Source organism: Hyla sarda, unplaced genomic scaffold (genome assembly GCF_029499605.1).
Source record: "Hyla sarda isolate aHylSar1 unplaced genomic scaffold, aHylSar1.hap1 scaffold_1754, whole genome shotgun sequence".
Classification (NCBI taxonomy): domain Eukaryota; kingdom Metazoa; phylum Chordata; class Amphibia; order Anura; family Hylidae; genus Hyla; species Hyla sarda.
The window spans coordinates 1-23,554 of record NW_026608398.1 but is presented as its reverse complement, the minus strand read 5'-3'; the positions used below and the strand labels follow the sequence as shown (position 1 = coordinate 23,554).

Below are 23,554 nucleotides of genomic sequence, written 5' to 3'. Positions count from 1 at the left end.
TGTGGCCCCTCTATCCCCCTCCTGTGGCCCCTCCATCCTCCTGTGGCCCCTCCATCCCCCTCCTGTGGCCCCTCCATCCTCCTCCTGTGGCCCCTCCGTCCTCCTGTGGCCCCTCCGTCCTCCTCCTGTGGCCCCTCCATCCTCCTCCTGTGGCCCCTACATCCTCCTCCTGTGGCCCCTCCATCCTCCTGTGGCCCCTCCATCATCTTCCTGTGGCCCCTCCATCCTCCTGTGGCCCCTCCATCCCCCTCCTGTGGCCCCTCCATCCCCCTCCTGTGGCCCCTCCATCCTCCTGTGGCCCCTCCATCCCCCTCCTGTGGCCCCTCCATCCTCCTCCTGTGGCCCCTCCGTCCTCCTGTGGCCCCTCCATCCCCCTCCTGTGGCCCCTCCATCCTCCTCCTGTGGCCCCTCCGTCCTCCTGTGGCCCCTCCATCCCCCTCCTGTGGCCCCTCCATCCTCCTCCTGTGGCCCCTCCGTCCTCCTCCTGTGGCCCCTCCATCCCCCTCCTGTGGCCCCTCCATCCCCCTCCTGTGGCACCTCCGTCCTCATGTGGCCCCTCCATCCTCCTCCTGTGGCCCCTCTGTCCTCCTGTGGCCCCTCCGTCCTTCTGTGGCCCCTCCGTCCTCCTGTGGCCCCTCCATCCTCCTGTGGCCCCTCCATCCCCCTCCTGTGGCCCCTCCATCCTCCTCCTGTGGCCCCTCCATCCTCCTCCTGTGGCCCCTCCATCCCCCTCCTGTGGCCCCTCCATCCCCCTCCTGTGTCCCCTCCATCCTCCTCCTGTGGCCCCTCCATCCCCCTCCTGTGGCCCCTCCATCCTCCTCCTGTGGCCCCTCCATCCTCCTGTGGCCCCTCCATCCCCCTCCTGTGGGCCCTACATCGCCTTCCTGTGGCCCCTCCATCCTCCTCCTGTGGCCCCTCCGTCCTCCTCCTGTGGCCCCTCCTGTGGCCCCTCCATCCCCCTCCTGTGGCCCCTCCGTCCTCCTGTGGCCCCTCCATCCCCCTCCTGTGGCCCCTCCATCCCCCTCCTGTGGCCCCTCCGTCCTCCTGTGGCACCTCCGTCCTCCTGTGGCCCCTCCATCCTCCTCCTGTGGCCCCTCCGTCCTCCTGTGGCCCCTCCATCCTCCTGTGGCCCCTCCATCCCCCTCCTGTGGCCCCTCCATCCTCCTCCTGTGGCCCCTCCGTCCTCCTGTGGCCCCTCCATCCTCCTGTGGCCCCTCCATCCCCCTCCTGTGTCCCCTCCATCCTCCTCCTGTGGCCCCTCCATCCCCCTCCTGTGGCCCCTCCATCCTCCTCCTGTGGCCCCTCCATCCTCCTCCTGTGGCCCCTCCGTCCTCCTCCTGTGGCCCCTCCGTCCCCCTCCTGTGGCCCCTACATCCCCCTCCTGTGGCCCCTCCGTCCTCCTCCTGTGGCCCCTCCGTCCTCCTCCTGTGGCCCCTCCATCCCCCTCCTGTGGCCCCTCCATCCCCCTCCTGTGGCCCCTCCGTCCTCCTGTGGCCACTCCATCCTCCTCCTGTGGCCCCTCCATCCCCCTTCTGTGGCCCCTCCATCCCCCTCCTGTGGCCCCTCCATCCCCCTCCTGTGGCCCCTCCATCCTCCTCCTGTGGCCCCTTCATCCTCCTGTGGCCCCTCCATCCTCCTCCTGTGGCCCCTCCATCCTCCTCCTGTGGCCCCTCCATCCCCCTCCTGTGGCCCCTCCATCCCCCTCCTGTGGCCCCTCCATCCTCCTGTGGCCCCTCCATCCTCCTCCTGTGGCCCCTCCATCCTCCTCCTGTGGCCCCTCCATCCTCCTCCTGTGGCCCCTCCATCCTCCTCCTGTGACCCCTCCATCCTCCTCCTGTGGCCCCTCCATCCCCCTCCTGTGGCCCCTCCGTCCTCCTGTGGCCCCTTCGTCCTCCTGTGGCCCCTCCGTCCTCCTGTGGCCCCTCCGTCCTCCCCCTGTGGCCCCTCCGTCCTCCTCCTGTGGCCCCTCCGTCCTCCCCCTGTGGCCCCTCCGTCCTCCTCCTGTGGCCCCTCCATCCTCCTCCTGTGGCCCCTCCATCCTCCTCCTGTGGCCCCTCCGTCCTCCTCCTGTGGCCCCTCCGTCCTCCTCCTGTGGCCCCTCCGTCCTCCCCCTGTGGCCCCTCCGTCCTCCCCCTGTGGCCCCTCCGTCCTCCTCCTGTGGCCCCTCCGTCCTCCCCCTGTGGCCCCTCCATCCTCCTGTGGCCCCTCCATCCTCCTCCTGTGGCCCCTCCATCCTCCTCCTGTGGCCCCTCCGTCCTCCTGTGGCCCCTCCTTCCTCCTGTGGCCCCTCCATCCCCCTCCTGTGTCCCCTCCATCCTCCTCCTGTGGCCCCTCCATCCCCCTCCTGTGGCCCCTCCATCCTCCTCCTGTGGCCCCTCCGTCCTCCTCCTGTGGCCCCTCCGTCCCCCTCCTGTGGCCCCTACATCCTCCTCCTGTGGCCCCTCCGTCCTCCTCCTGTGGCCCCTCCGTTCTCCTCCTGTGGCCCCTCCGTCCCCCTCCTGTGGCCCCTCCGTCCCCCTCCTGTGGCCCCTCCGTCCCCCTCCTGTGGCCCCTCCGTCCCCCTCCTGTGGCCCCTCCATCCCCCTCCTGTGGCCCCTCCGTCCTCCTGTGGCCCCTCCATCCTCCTCCTGTGGCCCCTCCATCCCCCTCCTGTGGCCCCTCCATCCCCCTCCTGTGGCCCCTCCATCCTCCTCCTGTGGCCCCTTCATCCTCCTGTGGCCCCTCCATCCTCCTCCTGTGGCCCCTCCATCCTCCTCCTGTGGCCCCTCCATCCCCCTCCTGTTGCCCCTCCGTCCTCCTGTGGCCCCTCCATCCTCCTGTGGCCCCTCCATCCTCCTCCTGTGGCCCCTCCATCCTCCTCCTGTGGCCCCTCCATCCTCCTCCTGTGGCCCCTCCATCCTCTTCCTGTGGCCCCTCCATCCTCCTCCTGTGGCCCCTCCATCCTCCTCCTGTGGCCCCTCCGCCCTCCTGTGGCCCCTCCGTCCTCCTGTGGCCCCTCCATCCTCTTCCTGTGGCCCCTCCATCCCCCTCCTGTGGCCCCTCCGTCCTCCTGTGGCCCCTTCATCCTCCTGTGGCCCCTCCGTCCTCCCCCTGTGGCCCCTCCGTCCTCCCCCTGTGGCCCCTCCGTTCTTCCCCTGTGGCCCCTCCGTCCTCCCCCTGTGGCCCCTCCGTCCTCCTCCTGTGGCCCCTCCGTCCTCCCCCTGTGGCCCCTCCATCCTCCTCCTGTGGCCCCTCCATCCTCCTCCTGTGGCCCCTCCATCCCCCTCCTGTGGCCCCTCCATCCTCCCCCTGTGGCCCCTCCATCCCCCTCCTGTGGCCCCTCCATCCCCCTCCTGTGGCCCCTCCGTCCTCCCCCTGTGGCCCCTCCATCCTGCTGTGGCCCCTCCATCCTCCTCCTGTGGCCCCTCCATCCTCCTCCTGTGGCACCTCCATCCTCCTCCTGTGGCCCCTCCGTCCTCCTGTGGCCCCTCCGTCCTCCTGTGGCCCCTCCATCCTCCTGTGGCCCCTCCATCCTCCTCCTGTGGCCCCTCCGTCCTCCTGTGGCCCCTCCATCCTCCTGTGGCCCCTCCATCCTCCTCCTGTGGCCCCTCCATCCCCCTCCTGTGGCCCCTCCATCCCCCTCCTGTGGCCCCTCCGTCCTCCCCCTGTGGCCCCTCCGTCCTCCCCCTGTGGCCCCTCCGTCCCCCTGTGGCCCCTCCGTCCTCCTGTGGCCCCTCCGTCCTCCTGTGGCCCCTCCGTCCTCCTGTGGCCCCTCCGTCCTCCTGTGGCCCCTCCATCCTCCTGTGGCCCCTCCATCCTCCTCCTGTGGCCCCTCCATCCTCCTGTGGCCCCTCCATCCCCCTCCTGTGGCCCCTCCATCCTCTTGTGGCCCCTCCATCCTCCTCCTGTGGCCCCTCCATCCTCCTGTGGCCCCTCCATCCCCCTCCTGTGGCCCCTCCATCCTCCTGTGGCCCCTCCATCCTCCCCCTGTGGCCCCTCCGTCCTCCTGTGGCCCCTCCATCCTCCTGTGGCCCCTCCATCCTCCTCCTGTGGCCCCTCCATCCTCCTGTGGCCCCTCCATCCCCCTGTGGCCCCTCCATCCTCCCCCTGTGGCCCCTCCGTCCTCCTGTGGCCCCTCCATCCTCCTGTGGCCCCTCCGTCCTCCTGTGGCCCCTCCATCCTCCTCCTGTGGCCCCTCCATCCTCCTGTGGCCCCTCCATCCTCCCCCTGTGGCCCCTCCGTCCTCCTGTGGCCCCTCCATCCCCCTGTGGCCCCTCCATCCTCCCCCTGTGGCCCCTCCGTCCTCCTGTGGCCCCTCCATCCTCCCCCTGTGGCCCCTCCGTCCTCCTGTGGCCCCTCCATCCTCCTGTGGCCCCTCCGTCCTCCTGTGGCCCCTCCATCCTCCTGTGGCCCCTCCGTCCCCCTGTGGCCCCCGCTCACCATCCTGGAGCTGATGTCCCGGGCGCTGCTCCCGGCTCCTGCCCCGCACAGACCGAGGATCCCGGCGAGAAGAATCATCATCCTGCGCTCCCCGGATACAATGTATCCACCCGTCAGTGTAAGGTATCTAATCTCCTGAGCGCAGCCCGGCTCCTCCTGCGACCCCACCCTGCGCCTCCCCCACCCGCCCGGCTGCTACACATCCGCCCCGCACCAAACTGTAAGTGTATCTCATCACATGTGCGATACTACCTGCCAAATGTGTATCTAATCATATGTGTGATACTACCTGCTAAATGTGTATCTAATCATATGTGTGATACTACCTGCTAAATGTGTATCTAATCATATGTGTGATACTACCTGCTAAATGTGTATCTCATCATATGTGTGATACTACCTGCCAAAATGTGTATCTAATCATATGTGTGATACTACCTGCTAAATGTGTATCTCATCATATGTGTGATACTACCTGCTAAATGTGTATCTCATCATATGTGCGATACTACCTGCTAAATGTGTATCTAATCATATGTGTGATACTACCTGCTAAATGTGTATCTAATCATATGTGTGATACTACCTGCTAAATGTGTATCTCATCACATGTGCGATACTACCTGCTAAATGTGTATCTCATCATATGTGTGATACTACCTGCTAAATGTGTATCTAATAATATGTGTGATACTACCTGCTAAATGTGTATCTCATCATATGTGCGATACTAACTGCTAAATGTGTATCTCATCATATGTGTGATACTACCTGCTAAATGTGTATCTCATCATATGTGCGATACTAACTGCTAAATGTGTATCTCATCATATGTGTGATACTACCTGCTAAATGTGTATCTAATCATATGTGCGATACTACCTGCTAAATGTGTATCTCATCATATGTGCGATACTACCTGCCAAAATGTGTATCTAATAATATGTGTGATACTACCTGCTAAATGTGTATCTCATCATATGTGTGATACTACCTGCCAAAATGTGTATCTAATAATATGTGTGATACTACCTGCTAAATGTGTATCTCATCATATGTGTGATACTACCTGCTAAATGTGTATCTAATCATATGTGTGATACTACCTGCTAAATGTGTATCTCATCATATGTGCGATACTACCTGCTAAATGTGTATCTCATCATATGTGTGATACTACCTGCCAAATGTGTATCTCATCATATGTGTGATACTACCTGCCAAATGTGTATCTAATCATATGTGTGATACTACCTGCCAAATGTGTATCTCATCACATGTGCGATACTACCTGCTAAATGTGTATCTAATCATATGTGCGATACTACCTGCTAAATGTGTATCTAATCATATGTGTGATACTACCTGCTAAATGTGTATCTAATCATATGTGTGATACTACCTGCTAAATGTGTATCTCATCACATGTGCGATACTAACTGCTAAATGTGTATCTCATCATATGTGTGATACTACCTGCTAAATGTGTATCTAATCATATGTGCGATACTACCTGCTAAATGTGTATCTCATCATATGTGCGATACTAACTGCTAAATGTGTATCTCATCATATGTGTGATACTACCTGCTAAATGTGTATCTCATCATATGTGTGATACTACCTGCCAAAATGTGTATCTAATAATATGTGTGATACTACCTGCTAAATGTGTATCTCATCATATGTGTGATACTACCTGCCAAAATGTGTATCTAATAATATGTGTGATACTACCTGCTAAATGTGTATCTCATCATATGTGTGATACTACCTGCTAAATGTGTATCTAATCATATGTGTGATACTACCTGCTAAATGTGTATCTCATCATATGTGCGATACTACCTGCCAAATGTGTATCTCATCATATGTGTGATACTACCTGCCAAATGTGTATCTAATCATATGTGCGATACTACCTGCTAAATGTGTATCTCATCACATGTGCGATACTACCTGCTAAATGTGTATCTAATCATATGTGCGATACTACCTGCTAAATGTGTATCTAATCATATGTGTGATACTACCTGCTAAATGTGTATCTCATCATATGTGCGATACTAACTGCTAAATGTGTATCTCATCATATGTGTGATACTACCTGCTAAATGTGTATCTAATCATATGTGTGATACTACCTGCTAAATGTGTATCTAATAATATGTGTGATACTACCTGCTAAATGTGTATCTAATCATATGTGCGATACTACCTGCTAAATGTGTATCTAATAATATGTGTGATACTACCTGCTAAATGTGTATCTAATAATATGTGTGATACTACCTGCTAAATGTGTATCTCATCATATGTGCGATACTAATTGCTAAATGTGTATCTAATCATATGTGCGATACTAACTGCTAATTGTGTATCTAATCATATGTGTGATACTACCTGCTAAATGTGTATCTCATCATATGTGTGATACTACCTGCCAAATGTGTATCTCATCACATGTGCGATACTACCTGCCAAATGTGTATCTAATCATATGTGTGATACTACCTGCTAAATGTGTATCTAATCATATGTGCGATACTACCTGCTAAATGTGTATCTCATCATATGTGTGATACTACCTGTCAAAATGTGTATCTAATCATATGTGCGATACTACCTGCTAAATGTGTATCTCATCATATGTGTGATACTACCTGCCAAATGTGTATCTAATAATATGTGTGATACTACCTGCTATATGTGTATCTAATAATATGTGTGATACTACCTGCTAAATGTGTATCTCATCATATGTGTGATACTACCTGCCAAATGTGTATCTAATAATATGTGTGATACTACCTGCTAAATATGTATCTCATCATATGTGTGATACTACCTGCTAAATGTGTATCTCATCATATGTGTGATACTACCTGCTAAATGTGTATCTCATCATATGTGTGATACTACCTGCTAAATGTGTATCTCATCATATGTGTGATACTACCTGCTAAATGTGTATCTCATCATATGTGTGATACTACCTGCTAAATGTGTATCTCATCATATGTGTGATACTGTCTGCTAAATGTGTCTCATCATATGTGTGATACTACCTGCCAAATGTGTATCTAATCCCACTGTGTGTGATACTACCTGCCAAATGTGTATCTAATAATATGTGTGATACTGCCTGCCAAATGTGTATCTCATCATATGTGCGATACTACCTGCTAAATGTGTATCTAATCCCACTGTGTGTGATACCTTCTGAGCGCTGTATCTAATTCCATTGTGTGTGATACCGTCTGCTGAGCGCTGTATCTAATCCCATCGTGTGTGATACCGTCTGCTGAGCGCTGTATCTAATCCCATTGTGTGTGATACCGTCTGAGCGCTGCATCTAATCCCATCGTGTGTGATACTGTTTGCTGAGTACTGTATTAATCCCATCGTGTGTGATACCGTCTGCTGAGCGATGTATCTAATCCCATTGTGTGTGATACCGTCTTCTGAGCGCTGTATCTAATCCCATCGTGTGTGATACCGTCTGCTGAGCGATGTATCTAATCCCATCGTGTGTGATACCGACTGCTGAGTGCTGTATCTTATCCCATTGTGTGTGTGATACCGTCTGAGCGCTGTATCTAATCCCGTCATGTGTGATACTGTCTGCTGAGCGCTGTATCTAATCCCATCATGTGTGATACCGTCTGCTTAGCGATGTATCTAATCCCATTGTGTGTGTGATACAGTCTGAGCGCTGTATCTAATTCCATTGTGTGTGTGATACCGTCTGAGCGATGTATCTAATCCCATTGTGTGTGTGATACCGTCTGAGCGATGTATCTAATCCCATCATGTGTGATACCGTCTGCTGAGCAATGTATCTAATCCCATTGTGTGTGTGATACCGTCTGAGCGATGTATCTAATCCCATTGTCTGTGATACCGTCTGCTGAGCGCTGTATCTAATCCCATTGTGTGTGTGATACAGTCTGAGCGCTGTATCTAATCACATTGTGTGTGTGATACAGTCTGAGCGCTGTATCTAATTCCATTGTGTGTGTGATACCGTCTGAGCGCTGTATCTAATCCCATTGTGTGTGATACCGTCTGCTGAGCGATGTATCTAATCCCATTGTGTGTGTGATACAGTCTGAGCGCTGTATCTAATCCCATTGTGTGTGTGATACCGTCTGAGCTATGTATCTAATCCCATCATGTGTGATACCGTCTGCTGATCGATGTATCTAATTCCATTGTGTGTGTGATACCGTCTGCTGAGCGCTGTATCTAATCCCATTGTGTGTGTGATACAGTCTGAGCGCTGTATCTAATCACATTGTGTGTGTGATACCGTCTGAGCGATGTATCTAATTCCATTGTGTGTGTGATACCGTCTGAGCGATGTATCTAATCCCATTGTGTGTGTGATACCATCTGAGCGATGTATCTAATCCCATCATGTGTGATACCGTCTGCTGAGCGATGTATCTAATCCCATTGTGTGTGTGATACCGTCTGAGCGATGTATCTAATCCCATTGTGTGTGATACCGTCTGCTGAGTGCTGTATCTAATCCCATTGTGTGTGATACCGTCTGCTGAGCGATGTATCTAATCCCATTGTGTGTGTGATACAGTCTGAGCGCTGTATCTAATCCCATTGTGTGTGTGATACAGTCTGAGCACTGTATCTAATCCCATTGTGTGTGTGATACCGTCTGAGCGCTGTATCTAATCCCATTGTGTGTGTGATACCGTCTGAGCGATGTATCTAATCCCATCATGTGTGATACCGTCTGCTGAGTGCTGTATCTAATCCCATTGTGTGTGATACCATCTGCTGAGCGATGTATCTAATCCCATTGTGTGTGTGATACAGTCTGAGCGATGTATCTAATCCCATTGTGTGTGTGATACAGTCTGAGCGCTGTATCTAATCCCATTGTGTGTGTGATACTGTCTGAGCGCTGTATCTAATCCCATTGTGTGTGTGATACCGTCTGAGCGATGTATCTAATCCCATCATGTGTGATACCGTCTGCTGATCGATGTATCTAATTCCATTGTGTGTGTGATACCGTCTGCTGAGCGATGTATCTAATCCCATTGTGTGTGTGATACTGTCTGAGCGCTGTATCTAATCCCATTGTGTGTGTGATACTGTCTGAGCGATGTATCTAATCCCATCATGTGTGATACCGTCTGCTGATCGATGTATCTAATTCCATTGTGTGTGTGATACCGTCTGCTGAGCGATGTATCTAATCCCATTGTGTGTGTGATACTGTCTGAGCGCTGTTTCTAATCCCATTGTGTATGTGATACCGTCTGAGCGATGTATCTAATCCCATCATGTGTGATACCGTCTGCTGAGCGATGTATCTAATCCCATTGTGTGTGTGATACCGTCTGAGCGATGTATCTAATCCCATCATGTGTGATACCGTCTGCTGAGCGATGTATCTAATCCCATTGTGTGTGTGATACCGTCTGCTGAGCGCTGTATCTAATCCCATTGTGTGTTATCTGTTATTAACCCCCTGCCCCCCGGCCCTGCGCTGTGGTTCTCAGGGTGGGGACAATGGGGGACTGTGCGGGGTCTGGAGTGTCAGCTCTTCTGCCCACAACGTCCTCCGCTCTGAGCGTAGAGGTCAGCGTACTGGGCGGAGCTTCCTGGACATCACAACGCCATGAATTATTAATGGGGGAGAGAGGAGCGGGGGCGGGGAGGCGACACATCTCACCCCCAGCACCACAATCATACATAGAATATACATAATCATACATATATATAATACATAGAATATACATAATCATACATATATATATATAATACATAGAATATACATAATCATACATATATATATAATACATAGAATATACATAATCATACATATATATATATACATAGAATATACATAATCATACATATATATATATAATACATAGAATATACATAATCATACATATATATATAATACATAGAATATACATAATCATATATATATATATATAATACATAGAATATACATAATCATACATATATATATATAATACATAGAATATACATAATCATATATATATATATATAATACATAGAATATACATAATCATACATATATATATAATACATAGAATATACATAATCATACATATATATATAATACATAGAATATACATAATCACACATATATATATAATACATAGAATATACATAATCATACATATATATATAATCATACATATATATATATAATACATAGAATATACATAATCATACATATATATATATATAATACATAGAATATACATAATCATACATATATATAATACATAGAATATACATAATCATACATATATATATATAATACATAGAATATACATAATCATACATATATATATATAATACATAGAATATACATAATCATACATATATATATAATACATAGAATATACATAATCATACATATATATATAATACATAGAATATACATAATCACACATATATATATATATAATACATAGAATATACATAATCATACATATATATATAATCATACATATATATATATAATACATAGAATATACATAATCATACATATATATATATAATACATAGAATATACATAATCATACATATATATATATAATACATAGAATATACATAATCATACATATATATAATACATAGAATATACATAATCATACATATATATATATATAATACATAGACTATACATAATCATACATATATATATATATAATACATAGAATATACATAATCATACATATATATATAATACATAGAATATACATAATCATACATATATATATATATATACATAGAATATACATAATCATACATATATATATATAATACATAGAATATACATAATCATACATATATATATAATACATAGAATATACATAATCATATACATATATATATAATACATAGACTATACATAATCATATATATATATATATAATACATAGAATATACATAATCACACATATATATATAATACATAGAATATACATAATCATACATATATATATATATATATAATACATAGAATATACATAATCATACATATATATATAATACATAGAATATACATAATCATACATATATATATATAATACATAGAATATACATAATCATACATATATATATATAATACATAGAATATACATAATCATACATATATATATATATAATACATAGAATATACATAATCATACATATATATATAATACATAGAATATACATAATCATACATATATATATATAATACATAGAATATACATAATCATACATATATACATATATAATACATAGAATATACATAATCATACATATATATATATAATACATAGAATATACATAATCATACATATATATATATAATACATATAATATACATAATCATACATATATATATAATACATAGAATATACATAATCACACATATATATATATAATACATAGAATATACATAATCATACACATATATATATAATACATAGAATATACATAATCATACATATATATATATAATACATAGAATATACATAATCATACATATATATATATAATACATAGAATATACATAATCATACATATATATATATAATACATAGAATATACATAATCATACATATATATATAATACATATAATATACATAATCATACATATATATATAATACATAGAATATACATAATCACACATATATATATATAATACATAGAATATACATAATCATACACATATATATATAATACATAGAATATACATAATCAAACATATATATATATATAATACATAGAATATACATAATCATACATATATATATATATATACATAGAATATACATAATCATACATATATATAGAATACATAGAATATACATAATCATACATATATATATATAATACATAGAATATACATAATCATACATATATATATAATACATAGAATATACATAATCATACATATATATATATATAATACATAGAATATACATAATCATACATATATATATAATACATAGAATATACATAATCATACATATATATATATATATATAATACATAGAATATACATAATCATACATATATATATATAATACATAGAATATACATAATCATACATATATATATATATATATAATACATAGAATATACATAATCATACATATATATATATAATACATAGAATATACATAATCATACATATATATATAATACATAGAATATACATAATCATACATATATATATATATATAATACATAGAATATACATAATCATACATATATATAATACATAGAATATACATAATCATACATATATATATATAATACATAGAATATACATAATCATACATATATATATAATACATAGAATATACATAATCATATATATATATATATATATATATATATATATAATACATAGAATATACATAATCATATATATATATATATATAATACATAGAATATACATAATCATACATATATATAATACATAGAATATACATAATCATACATATATATAATACATAGAATATACATAATCATACATATATACATATATAATACATAGAATATACATAATCATACATATATATATAATACATAGAATATACATAATCATACATATATATATAATACATAGAATATACATAATCATACATATATACATATATAATACATAGAATATACATAATCATACATATATATATATAATACATAGAATATACATAATCATACATATATATATAATACATAGAATATACATAATCATACATATATATATATATATACATAGAATATACATAATCATACATACATATATATATATATATAATACATAGAATATACATAATCATACATATATATATATATATATAATACATAGAATATACATAATCATACATATATATATATATATATAATACATAGAATATACATAATCATACATATATATATATATATATATAATACATAGAATATACATAATCATACATATATATAATACATAGAATATACATAATCATACATATATATAATACATAGAATATACATAATCATACATATATATAATACATAGAATATACATAATCATACATATATATATATAATACATAGAATATACATAATCATATATATATATATAATACATAGAATATACATAATCATACATATATATAATACATAGAATATACATAATCATACATATATATAATACATAGAATATACATAATCATACATATATACATATATAATACATAGAATATACATAATCATACATATATATATAATACATAGAATATACATAATCATACATATATATATATAATACATAGAATATACATAATCATACATATATACATATATATAATACATAGAATATACATAATCATACATATATACATATATAATACATAGAATATACATAATCATACATATATATATAATACATAGAATATACATAATCATACATATATACATATATAATACATAGAATATACATAATCATACATATATATATATAATACATAGAATATACATAATCATACATATATATATAATACATAGAATATACATAATCATATATATATATATAATACATAGACTATACATAATCATACATATATATATAATACATAGAATATACATAATCATACATATATATAATACATAGAATATACATAATCATACATATATATATAATACATAGAATATACATAATCATACATATATATATATAATACATAGACTATACATAATCATATACATATATATATAATACATAGACTATACATAATCATATACATATATATATAATACATAGACTATACATAATCATATATATATATATAATACATAGAATATACATAATCATACATATATATATATAATACATAGAATATACATAATCATACATATATATATAATACATAGAATATACATAATCATACATATATATATAATACATAGAATATACATAATCATACATATATACATATATAATACATAGAATATACATAATCATACATATATACATATATAATACATAGAATATACATAATCATACATATATATATAATACATAGAATATACATAATCATACATATATATATAATACATAGAATATACATAATCATACATATATACATATATAATACATAGAATATACATAATCATACATATATATATAATACATAGAATATACATAATCATACATATATATATATACATAGAATATACATATTCATACATATATATATAATACATAGAATATACATAATCATACATATATATATATACATAGAATATACATAATCATACATATATATATATAATACATAGAATATACATAATCATATATATATATATAATACATAGAATATACATAATCATATATATATATATATAATACATAGAATATACATAATCATACATATATATATATAATACATAGAATATACATAATCATACATATATATATATAATACATAGAATATACATAATCATACATATATATATATATATACATAGAATATACATAATCATACATATATATATAATACATAGAATATACATAATCATACATATATATATATATATATACATAGAATATACATAATCATACATATATATAATACATAGAATATACATAATCATACATATATATATATAATACATAGAATATACATAATCATACATATATATATACATAATCATACATATATATATAATACATAGAATATACATAATCATACATATATATATAATACATAGAATATACATAATCATACATATATATATATATATAATACATAGAATATACATAATCATACATATATATATAATACATAGAATATACATAATCATACATATATATATATAATACATAGAATATACATAATCATACATATATATATATAATACATAGAATATACATAATCATACATATATATATAATACATAGAATATACATAATCATACATATATATATATAATACATATAATATACATAATCATACATATATATATAATACATAGAATATACATAATCATACATATATATATAATACATAGAATATACATAATCATACATATATATATATAATACATAGAATATACATAATCATACATATATATATATATACATAGAATATACATAATCATACATATATATAGAATACATAGAATATACATAATCATACATATATATATATAATACATAGAATATACATAATCATACATATATATATATATAATACATAGAATATACATAATCATACATATATATATATAATACATAGAATATACATAATCAATCATTCATATATATATATAATACATAGAATATACATAATCATACATATATATATATATATATATACATAGAATATACATAATCATACATATATATATATATAATACATAGAATATACATAATCATACATATATATATATAATACATAGAATATACATAATCATACATATATATATATATATATATATATACATAGAATATACATAATCATACATATATATAGAATACATAGAATATACATAATCATACATATATATATATAATACATAGAATATACATAATCATACATATATATATAATACATAGAATATACATAATCATACATATATATATATAATACATAGAATATACATAATCATACATATATATATATATAATACATAGAATATACATAATCATACATATATATATATAATACATAGAATATACATAATCATTCATATATATATATAATACATAGAATATACATAATCATACATATATATATATAATACATAGAATATACATAATCATACATATATATATATATATATATATATATATATACATAGAATATACATAATCATACATATATATATAATACATAGAATATACATAATCATACATATATATATATAATACATAGAATATACATAATCATACATATATATATATAATACATAGAATATACATAATCATACATATATATATAATACATAGAATATACATAATCATACATATATATATAATACATAGAATATACATAATCATACATATATATATATATATATAATACATAGAATATACATAATCATACATATATATATAATACATAGAATATACATAATCATACATATATATATATATATAATACATAGAATATACATAATCATACATATATATATAATACATAGAATATACATAATCATACATATATATATATATAATACATAGAATATACATAATCATACATATATATATATAATACATAGAATATACATAATCATACATATATATATATAATACATAGAATATACATAATCATACATATATATATAATACATAGAATATACATAATCATACATATATATATAATACATAGAATATACATAATCATACATATATATATAATACATAGAATATACATAATCATATACATATATATATAATACATAGAATATACATAATCATACATATATATATAATACATAGAATATACATAATCATACATATATATATAATACATAGAATATACATAATCATACATATATATATAATACATAGAATATACATAATCATACATATATATATATAATACATAGAATATACATAATCATACATAAAATATATCTACACTGCTCCATAAAATAAAGGTAACACTTAAACACAATGTAACTCCAAGTCACTGACACTTGTGTGAGATCCCACTGTCCACTCAGGAAGAACACTGACAATCAATTCCACATGGAACAGACAACACGTGGAAATTATAGGCAAGACACCCCCAATAAAGGAGTGGTTCTGCAGGTGGTGACCACAGACCACTTTTCAGTTCCTATGCTTCCTGGCTGATGTTTTGGTCACCATTGAATGCTGGCGGTGCATTCACTCTAGTGGTAGCATGAGACGGAGTCTACAACCCACACAAGTGGCTCAGGTAGTGCAGCTCATCCAGGATGGCACATCAATGCGAGCTGTGGCAAGAAGGTTTGCTGTGTCTGTCAGCGTAGTGTCCAGAGCATGGAGGAGCTACCAGGAGACAGGCCAGTACATCAGGAGACGTGGAGGAGGCCGTAGGAGGCAACAACCCAGCAGCAGGACCGCTACATCCGCCTTTGTGCAAGGAGGAGCAGGAGGAGCACTGCAAAATGACCTCCAGCAGGACACAAATGTGCATGTGTCCACTCAAACGGTCAGAAACAGACTCCATGAGGGTGGTATGAGGGCCCGACATCCACAGGTGGGGGTTGTGCTTACAGCCCAAAACCGTGCCGGACGTTTGGCAGAGAACACCAAGATTGGTAAATTCTCCACTGGCGCCCTATGCTCTTCACAGATGAAAGCAGGTTCACACTGAGCACATGTGACAGATGTGACAGAGTCTGGAGACGCCATGGAGAATGTTCTGCTGCCTGCAACATCCTCCAGCATGACCGGTTTGGCGGTGGGTCAGTAATGGTGTGGGGTGGCATTTCTTTGGGGGGCCGCACAGCCCTCCATGTGCTTGTCAGAGGTAGCCTGACTGCCATTAGGTACCGAGATGAGATCCTCAGACCCCTTGTGAGACCATATGCTGGTGCGGTTGGTTTCCTCCTAATACAAGACAATGCTAGACCTCATGTGGCTGGAGTGTGTCAGCAGTTCCTACAAGAGGAAGGCATTGATGCTATGGACTGGCCGCCCGTTCCCCTGAATCCGATTGAGCACATCTGGGACGTCTCGCTCCATCCACCACAGACTGTCCAGGAGTTGGTGGATGCTTTAGTCCAGGTCTGGGAGGACATCCCTCAGGAGACCATCCTCCACCTCATCAGGAGGCGGGGAGGTCATACGGGCACGTGGAGGCCACACACACTACTGAGCCTCATTGGGACTTGTATTAAGGACATTACATAAAGTTGGATCGGCCTGTAGTGGGATTTTCCTCTGTGATTTTGAGGATGACTCCATATCCAGACCTCCAGGGGTTAATGATTTCCATTGATCATTTTTGGTGATTTTGTTGTCAGCGAATTCAACTATGTAAAGAGGAAAGGATTTCATACGATGAGTTCATTCAGATCAGAATGTGTTATCACAGGGAGACCTTTCGTTTTTTGAGCAGTGTATATAATACATATAACTAAACATGATACTGTACATACACACACAATCACACATACATAATCACACACATCATAACCCTAAACTGCCCATCACCCTGAGCATCATAACCCAACACTGCCCATCATTCTGAGCATCATGACCCAACACTGCCCATCATCCTGAGCGTCATGACCCAACACTGCCCATCATCCTGAGCGTCATGACCCAACACTGCCCATCATTCTGAGCATCATGACCCAACACTGCCCATCACCCTGAGCATCATAACCCAACACTGCCCATCACCCTGAGCATCATAACCCAACACTGCCCATCACCCTGAGCATCATAACCCAACACTGCCCATCACCCTGAGCATCATAACCCAACACTGCCCATCACCCTGAGCATCATAACCCAACACTGCCCATCACCCTGAACATCATAACCCAACACTGCCCATCACCCTGAGCATCATAAGCCAACACTGCCCATCATCCTGAGCATCATGACCCAACACTGCCCATCATCCTGAGCGTCATGACCCAACACTGCCCATCATCCTGAGCGTCATGACCCAACACTGCCCATCACCCTGAGCATCATAACCCAACACTGTCCATCATCCTGAGCATCATAACCCAACACTGCCCATCACCCTGAGCATCATAACCCAACACTGCCCATCACCCTGAGCATCATAACCCAACACTGCCCATCACCCTGAGCATCATAACCCGACACTGCCCATCACCCTGAGCATCATAACCCAACACTGCCCATCACCCTGAGCATCATAAGCCAACACTGCCCATCATCCTGAGCATCATGACCCAACACTGCCCATCACCCTGAGCATCATAACCCGACACTGCCCATCACCCTGAGCATCATAACCCAACACTGCCCATCACCCTGAGCATCATAACCCAACACTGCCCATCACCCTGAGCATCATAACCCGACACTGCCCATCACCCTGAGCATCATAACCCAACACTGCCCATCACCCTGAGCATCATAACCCGACACTGCCCATCACCCTGAGCATCATAACCCGACACTGCCATCACACACAATCACAAACATACAATCACGCACACATGCAGCATCGTAGACTATACTACATGCCTGGAGTTATTCGCATGGATATTGTATGAGAAATGCCATTACCAGAGAATGCAACCGGACGTTCGGTAGTTATACTTGTGACGGATCCTAGAGTCACCCTACCTACTTGGATGGACTTTAGGACATCACTATTTGTACTCCTCAGTTGATGTGGTCCAGTGACATAAAGCTCAGAGTTAAAATACTTTGATTTACTGTTTTCAGACACTTTCTGTGCACAATACACCTTTGGCACTCAAGGCACTGTATAGGGAGAGCTGGTTACCTTTATTGGATTATCTCACAGACTACATGTCACCTGGATTACCTTTGTTGGATTATCTCACAGACTACATGTCACCTGGATTGTCCTTTTATCCAAAGAGCAAGTGCTGAATGGAGTCTCAGTATGCCAGGCTGAAAAGACCCACACTAAAAGATTTATTGGAGAGTCGTGGTAGGAATACCAGTAACAGACCACGGAGAGAGCTGATAGCTGACCTGCTGGAGCTGGACGAAAGGGATAGGTACATGGAGGTAACTGAACCTATTGCACCTATCAGCGAGGACGATGTTCTTACTGCTATTGTACAGCCGAGATTAGCCTTGTATCTAGCAACGTCCACGGAACTAATAAACCAGCTGTTCCGGGACGCAAAGGAGGAGATCAAAACTAAGAGGAGACAAGAAGCGGAACTGGTAAGAGCTAGACAGCCCATTACACATGCAGTTCCTGCCCCTCCACCCACTGCTGCGGTAAAGAAAATTCCATTTACTGCTTTTAAAACCTTTGTGGAAAATGAAGAAGAAATTGATGGGTATTTGGCTGACTTTGAGAGGCAGTGCTCACTACACCAAGTACCACCAGAGCAATGGGTCACTATCCTGGCTGGGAAACTATCAGGGAAAGCAAATGAGGCTTTCCGAGCACTTACTGCAGAAGAGATATCGCAGTATCAAAGGGTGAAAGAGGCACTGCTCACCAGGTATGCTGTAACCCCAGAAGCATATCGCCGCCGCTTCCGGGAGTCCAAGAAGAAGGCTGTGGACTCCCACATGGAATGGGCCAACCGATTACAAAGGGTGGCATCACATTGGGTCCAAGGGTGCAAGGCCAACACCGGGGAGGAGGTATACCGATTCCTGCCGCACCTCTTGTTTGCTTATCGGGAGGTGCCGCAGGAATCCACAGGGTTCTCCCCATTCAAGCTGCTCTATGGACGGAGAGTGCGAGGCCCCCTCGACCTCATCCGAGAGCACTGGGAGGGAGAGACAGAAAAAGAAGGTGTTCCCATCGTGCCATATGTACTGGAAATGCGGGACCGCATGGAGCATTTAGCTCGGTTGGCACGAGACCATCTCCATGCAGCCCAGGGTCGACAGAAACATTGGTACGATCAGGGCGCCCGTCAGAGAACATTCCAAGTGGGCCAGAAGGTGCTGGTGCTTAGGCCTGTCAAAGGGAATACGCTCCAGACCTCCTGGCAAGGCCCTTACAAAGTAGTAGCACAAGTCTGCGATACTACATAAGTAATTGCCAGCAGCAAAGATGAAAGGATCCAGAAATCCTTTCATGTAAACTTATTAAAAGAGTATCAGGAAAGACCAGAGGATATAGCCGCCATCTGTATCCCAGCCACTGAAGACCCTGACAGCTTACCCATCCCCGACCTATTAGCCAACTCAGAACCTAAAACCCTGCTCAATACCATACAGCTAGGGGAGCGGTTAACGCCAGCAGAAAAGGGACAGATCCGACAATTACTAGCTGAGAAATGGTTGATGTTTTCCCAGGAGCCAGGGTACACTCCTTAGCCACTCATTAAGTAGAGACCCCAGGACAAAACCATCTCAGACAAACTCCCTACAGAATCCCTGAGGCAGTAAAAGGGGAGATGAGGAAGGAAATACAAGAGATGTTAAGACTGGGGGTGATAGAACCATCTGACAGTCCCTGGGCCTCACCCGTGGTCCTAGTTCCCAAAAAGGAACAACCCAGTTCTGTGTCGATTATCGGCGCCTCACTGACAGAACCGTGACAGATGCATACCCTATGCCCCGAGTAGACGAGCTATTAGATCGTATTGCCAGGGGACGTTATCTGACCACCATCGATTTGTGCAAAGGGTATTGGCAGATTCCCCTGGCCAAGGAGGCTATCCCTAAGCGGCATACCTTTGTCACCCCATTTGGCTTATACCAGTTCAAGGTCATGCCATTTGGGATGAAAAACGCCCCAGCTACCTTTCAGCGCTTAGTGGACCGCCTCCTTGATGGCTTCCAGGATTTCGCTTGCGCGTACCTGGATGACATTGTGATCTATAGTGAGACTTGGGGGGAACACCTGAGGCATGTCAAGGCCGTACTGGATCAAATTAGGGCCACAGGCCTAACCCTGAAACCAGAAAAATGTAATTTCGGGATGGCAGAAGTCCAGTACTTGGGACACAGTGTGGGGTGTGGTAAACAACGACCAGAACCTGCTAAGGTTGAGGCTGTAGCCAATTGGCCCACAACCCACACTAAGACCCAGGTCCTGGCATTCCTAGGGACAGCAGGGTATTACAGAAAATTTGTCCCTGACTACAGTACCATTGCTAAACCTTTGACAGATTTGAGCAAAAAGAACTTGCCTAGAGCAGTCCTGTGGTCTCCCACCTATGTATTTTTTATTTGACTATGGTTTTCTTTATTCTTTTTTTTTGTTTTTTTTTTTTTGTTTTTCTTTGTTTTTTTTTTAGTTTTTTTTTATTTTTCTTTGTAGCAAGCATTCCAAACCTTTAAACAAGCCTTGATCAACGCACCTGTGGAAAACTACAACTCCCAGCATGCCCGGACAGCCGTTGGCTGTCCGGGCATGCTGGGAGTTGTAGTTTTGAAACATCTGGAGGTCTGCAGATTGAAGACCACTGCATAGGAGATAATACTCACGTGTCCCCGTCGCTCCGGACCCGTCACCGCTGCCCTGGATGTCGCTCCATCACTGTCGCCGTGTCCCCGTCGCTCCGGAACGTCTTTGCTGCCGGCCGGGTATCCTCGCTCTCCGTCGCCGTCATCACGTCGTCACGCGACGACGTGATGACGAGGAAGGAGAGCGCCGGCCATACAGGGGATCCCTGAACGGAGAAGACACCGAGGAGGCAGGTAAGGTCCCTCCCGGTGTCCTGTAAGCACTAACCCGGCCATTCAGTCGGGGCTGTTCGGGACCGCCGCGGTGAAATCGCTGAACAGCCGGTTTAGTGTCACTTTCCCTTCAGCTTTGATCGCCGCATCTGAAGGGTTAATACAGGGCATCACCGCGATCGGTGATGTCCTGTATTAGCCGCGGGTCCCGGCCGTTGATGGCCGCAGGGACCGCCACAATAGGGGTGTATTCGCCGTATAAGACGCACCGACTTTTTCCCCTCAGTTTTGGGGAAGAAAAAGTGCGTCTTATACGACGAAAAATACGGTAATGGCAAGGTGAAGGAGGTACAGGTCAAATGGGGGTGGGCTGGATGTGATGTCACATCCAGTGCACTTACAAAAAAACTTAATTTACATATAGAAACAGCGGTAAATAGTTGTTATCTGTAATCTACAGGATGCGTTGAATTATGATAACGATATAACATCAATATAGACAGTACTAAGTGATATAGCACAGATGGAATCGGCAATGTGACAAGCATATCCCAAGTGACTGTCCAAAGCGAGGCTCTGGTGCGGGAGCTCTGACGAGGTAATCAACAAAGCCATGTGGCCGAACACTGGCACCGGTCTATTGTAGAGCGCTCCGCTAACAGCGCGCGCCGACATAGCAGTGACAGGAGTATCCACGGACGCGTTGCCAAGCAGACGTCTCTGAACGGGAAGCAACCAATCACAGTCCACGGGGCGCGGCTTACAGCGGAGCGCCCAGCATAGTGAGTAAACCGGGTAATGGAAGAT

The 23,554-nt window shown here is 41.1% G+C and overlaps 1 protein-coding gene across 1 annotated transcript in view; it reads right to left on the bottom strand.

Annotated features, from left to right (window-relative positions):
• LOC130313346 (matrix metalloproteinase-17-like) overlaps positions 1 to 4,536 on the bottom strand; it is a 32,795-nt gene extending 28,259 nt beyond the window's left edge. The window contains exon 1 of the mRNA XM_056552641.1: positions 4,420 to 4,536. Coding sequence (XP_056408616.1) covers positions 4,420 to 4,500 — 81 coding nt within the window. The 5' untranslated portion in view covers positions 4,501 to 4,536. The remainder of the gene's footprint in view (positions 1 to 4,419) is intronic.
• Between the last annotated feature and the right edge of the window lie 19,018 nt (positions 4,537 to 23,554).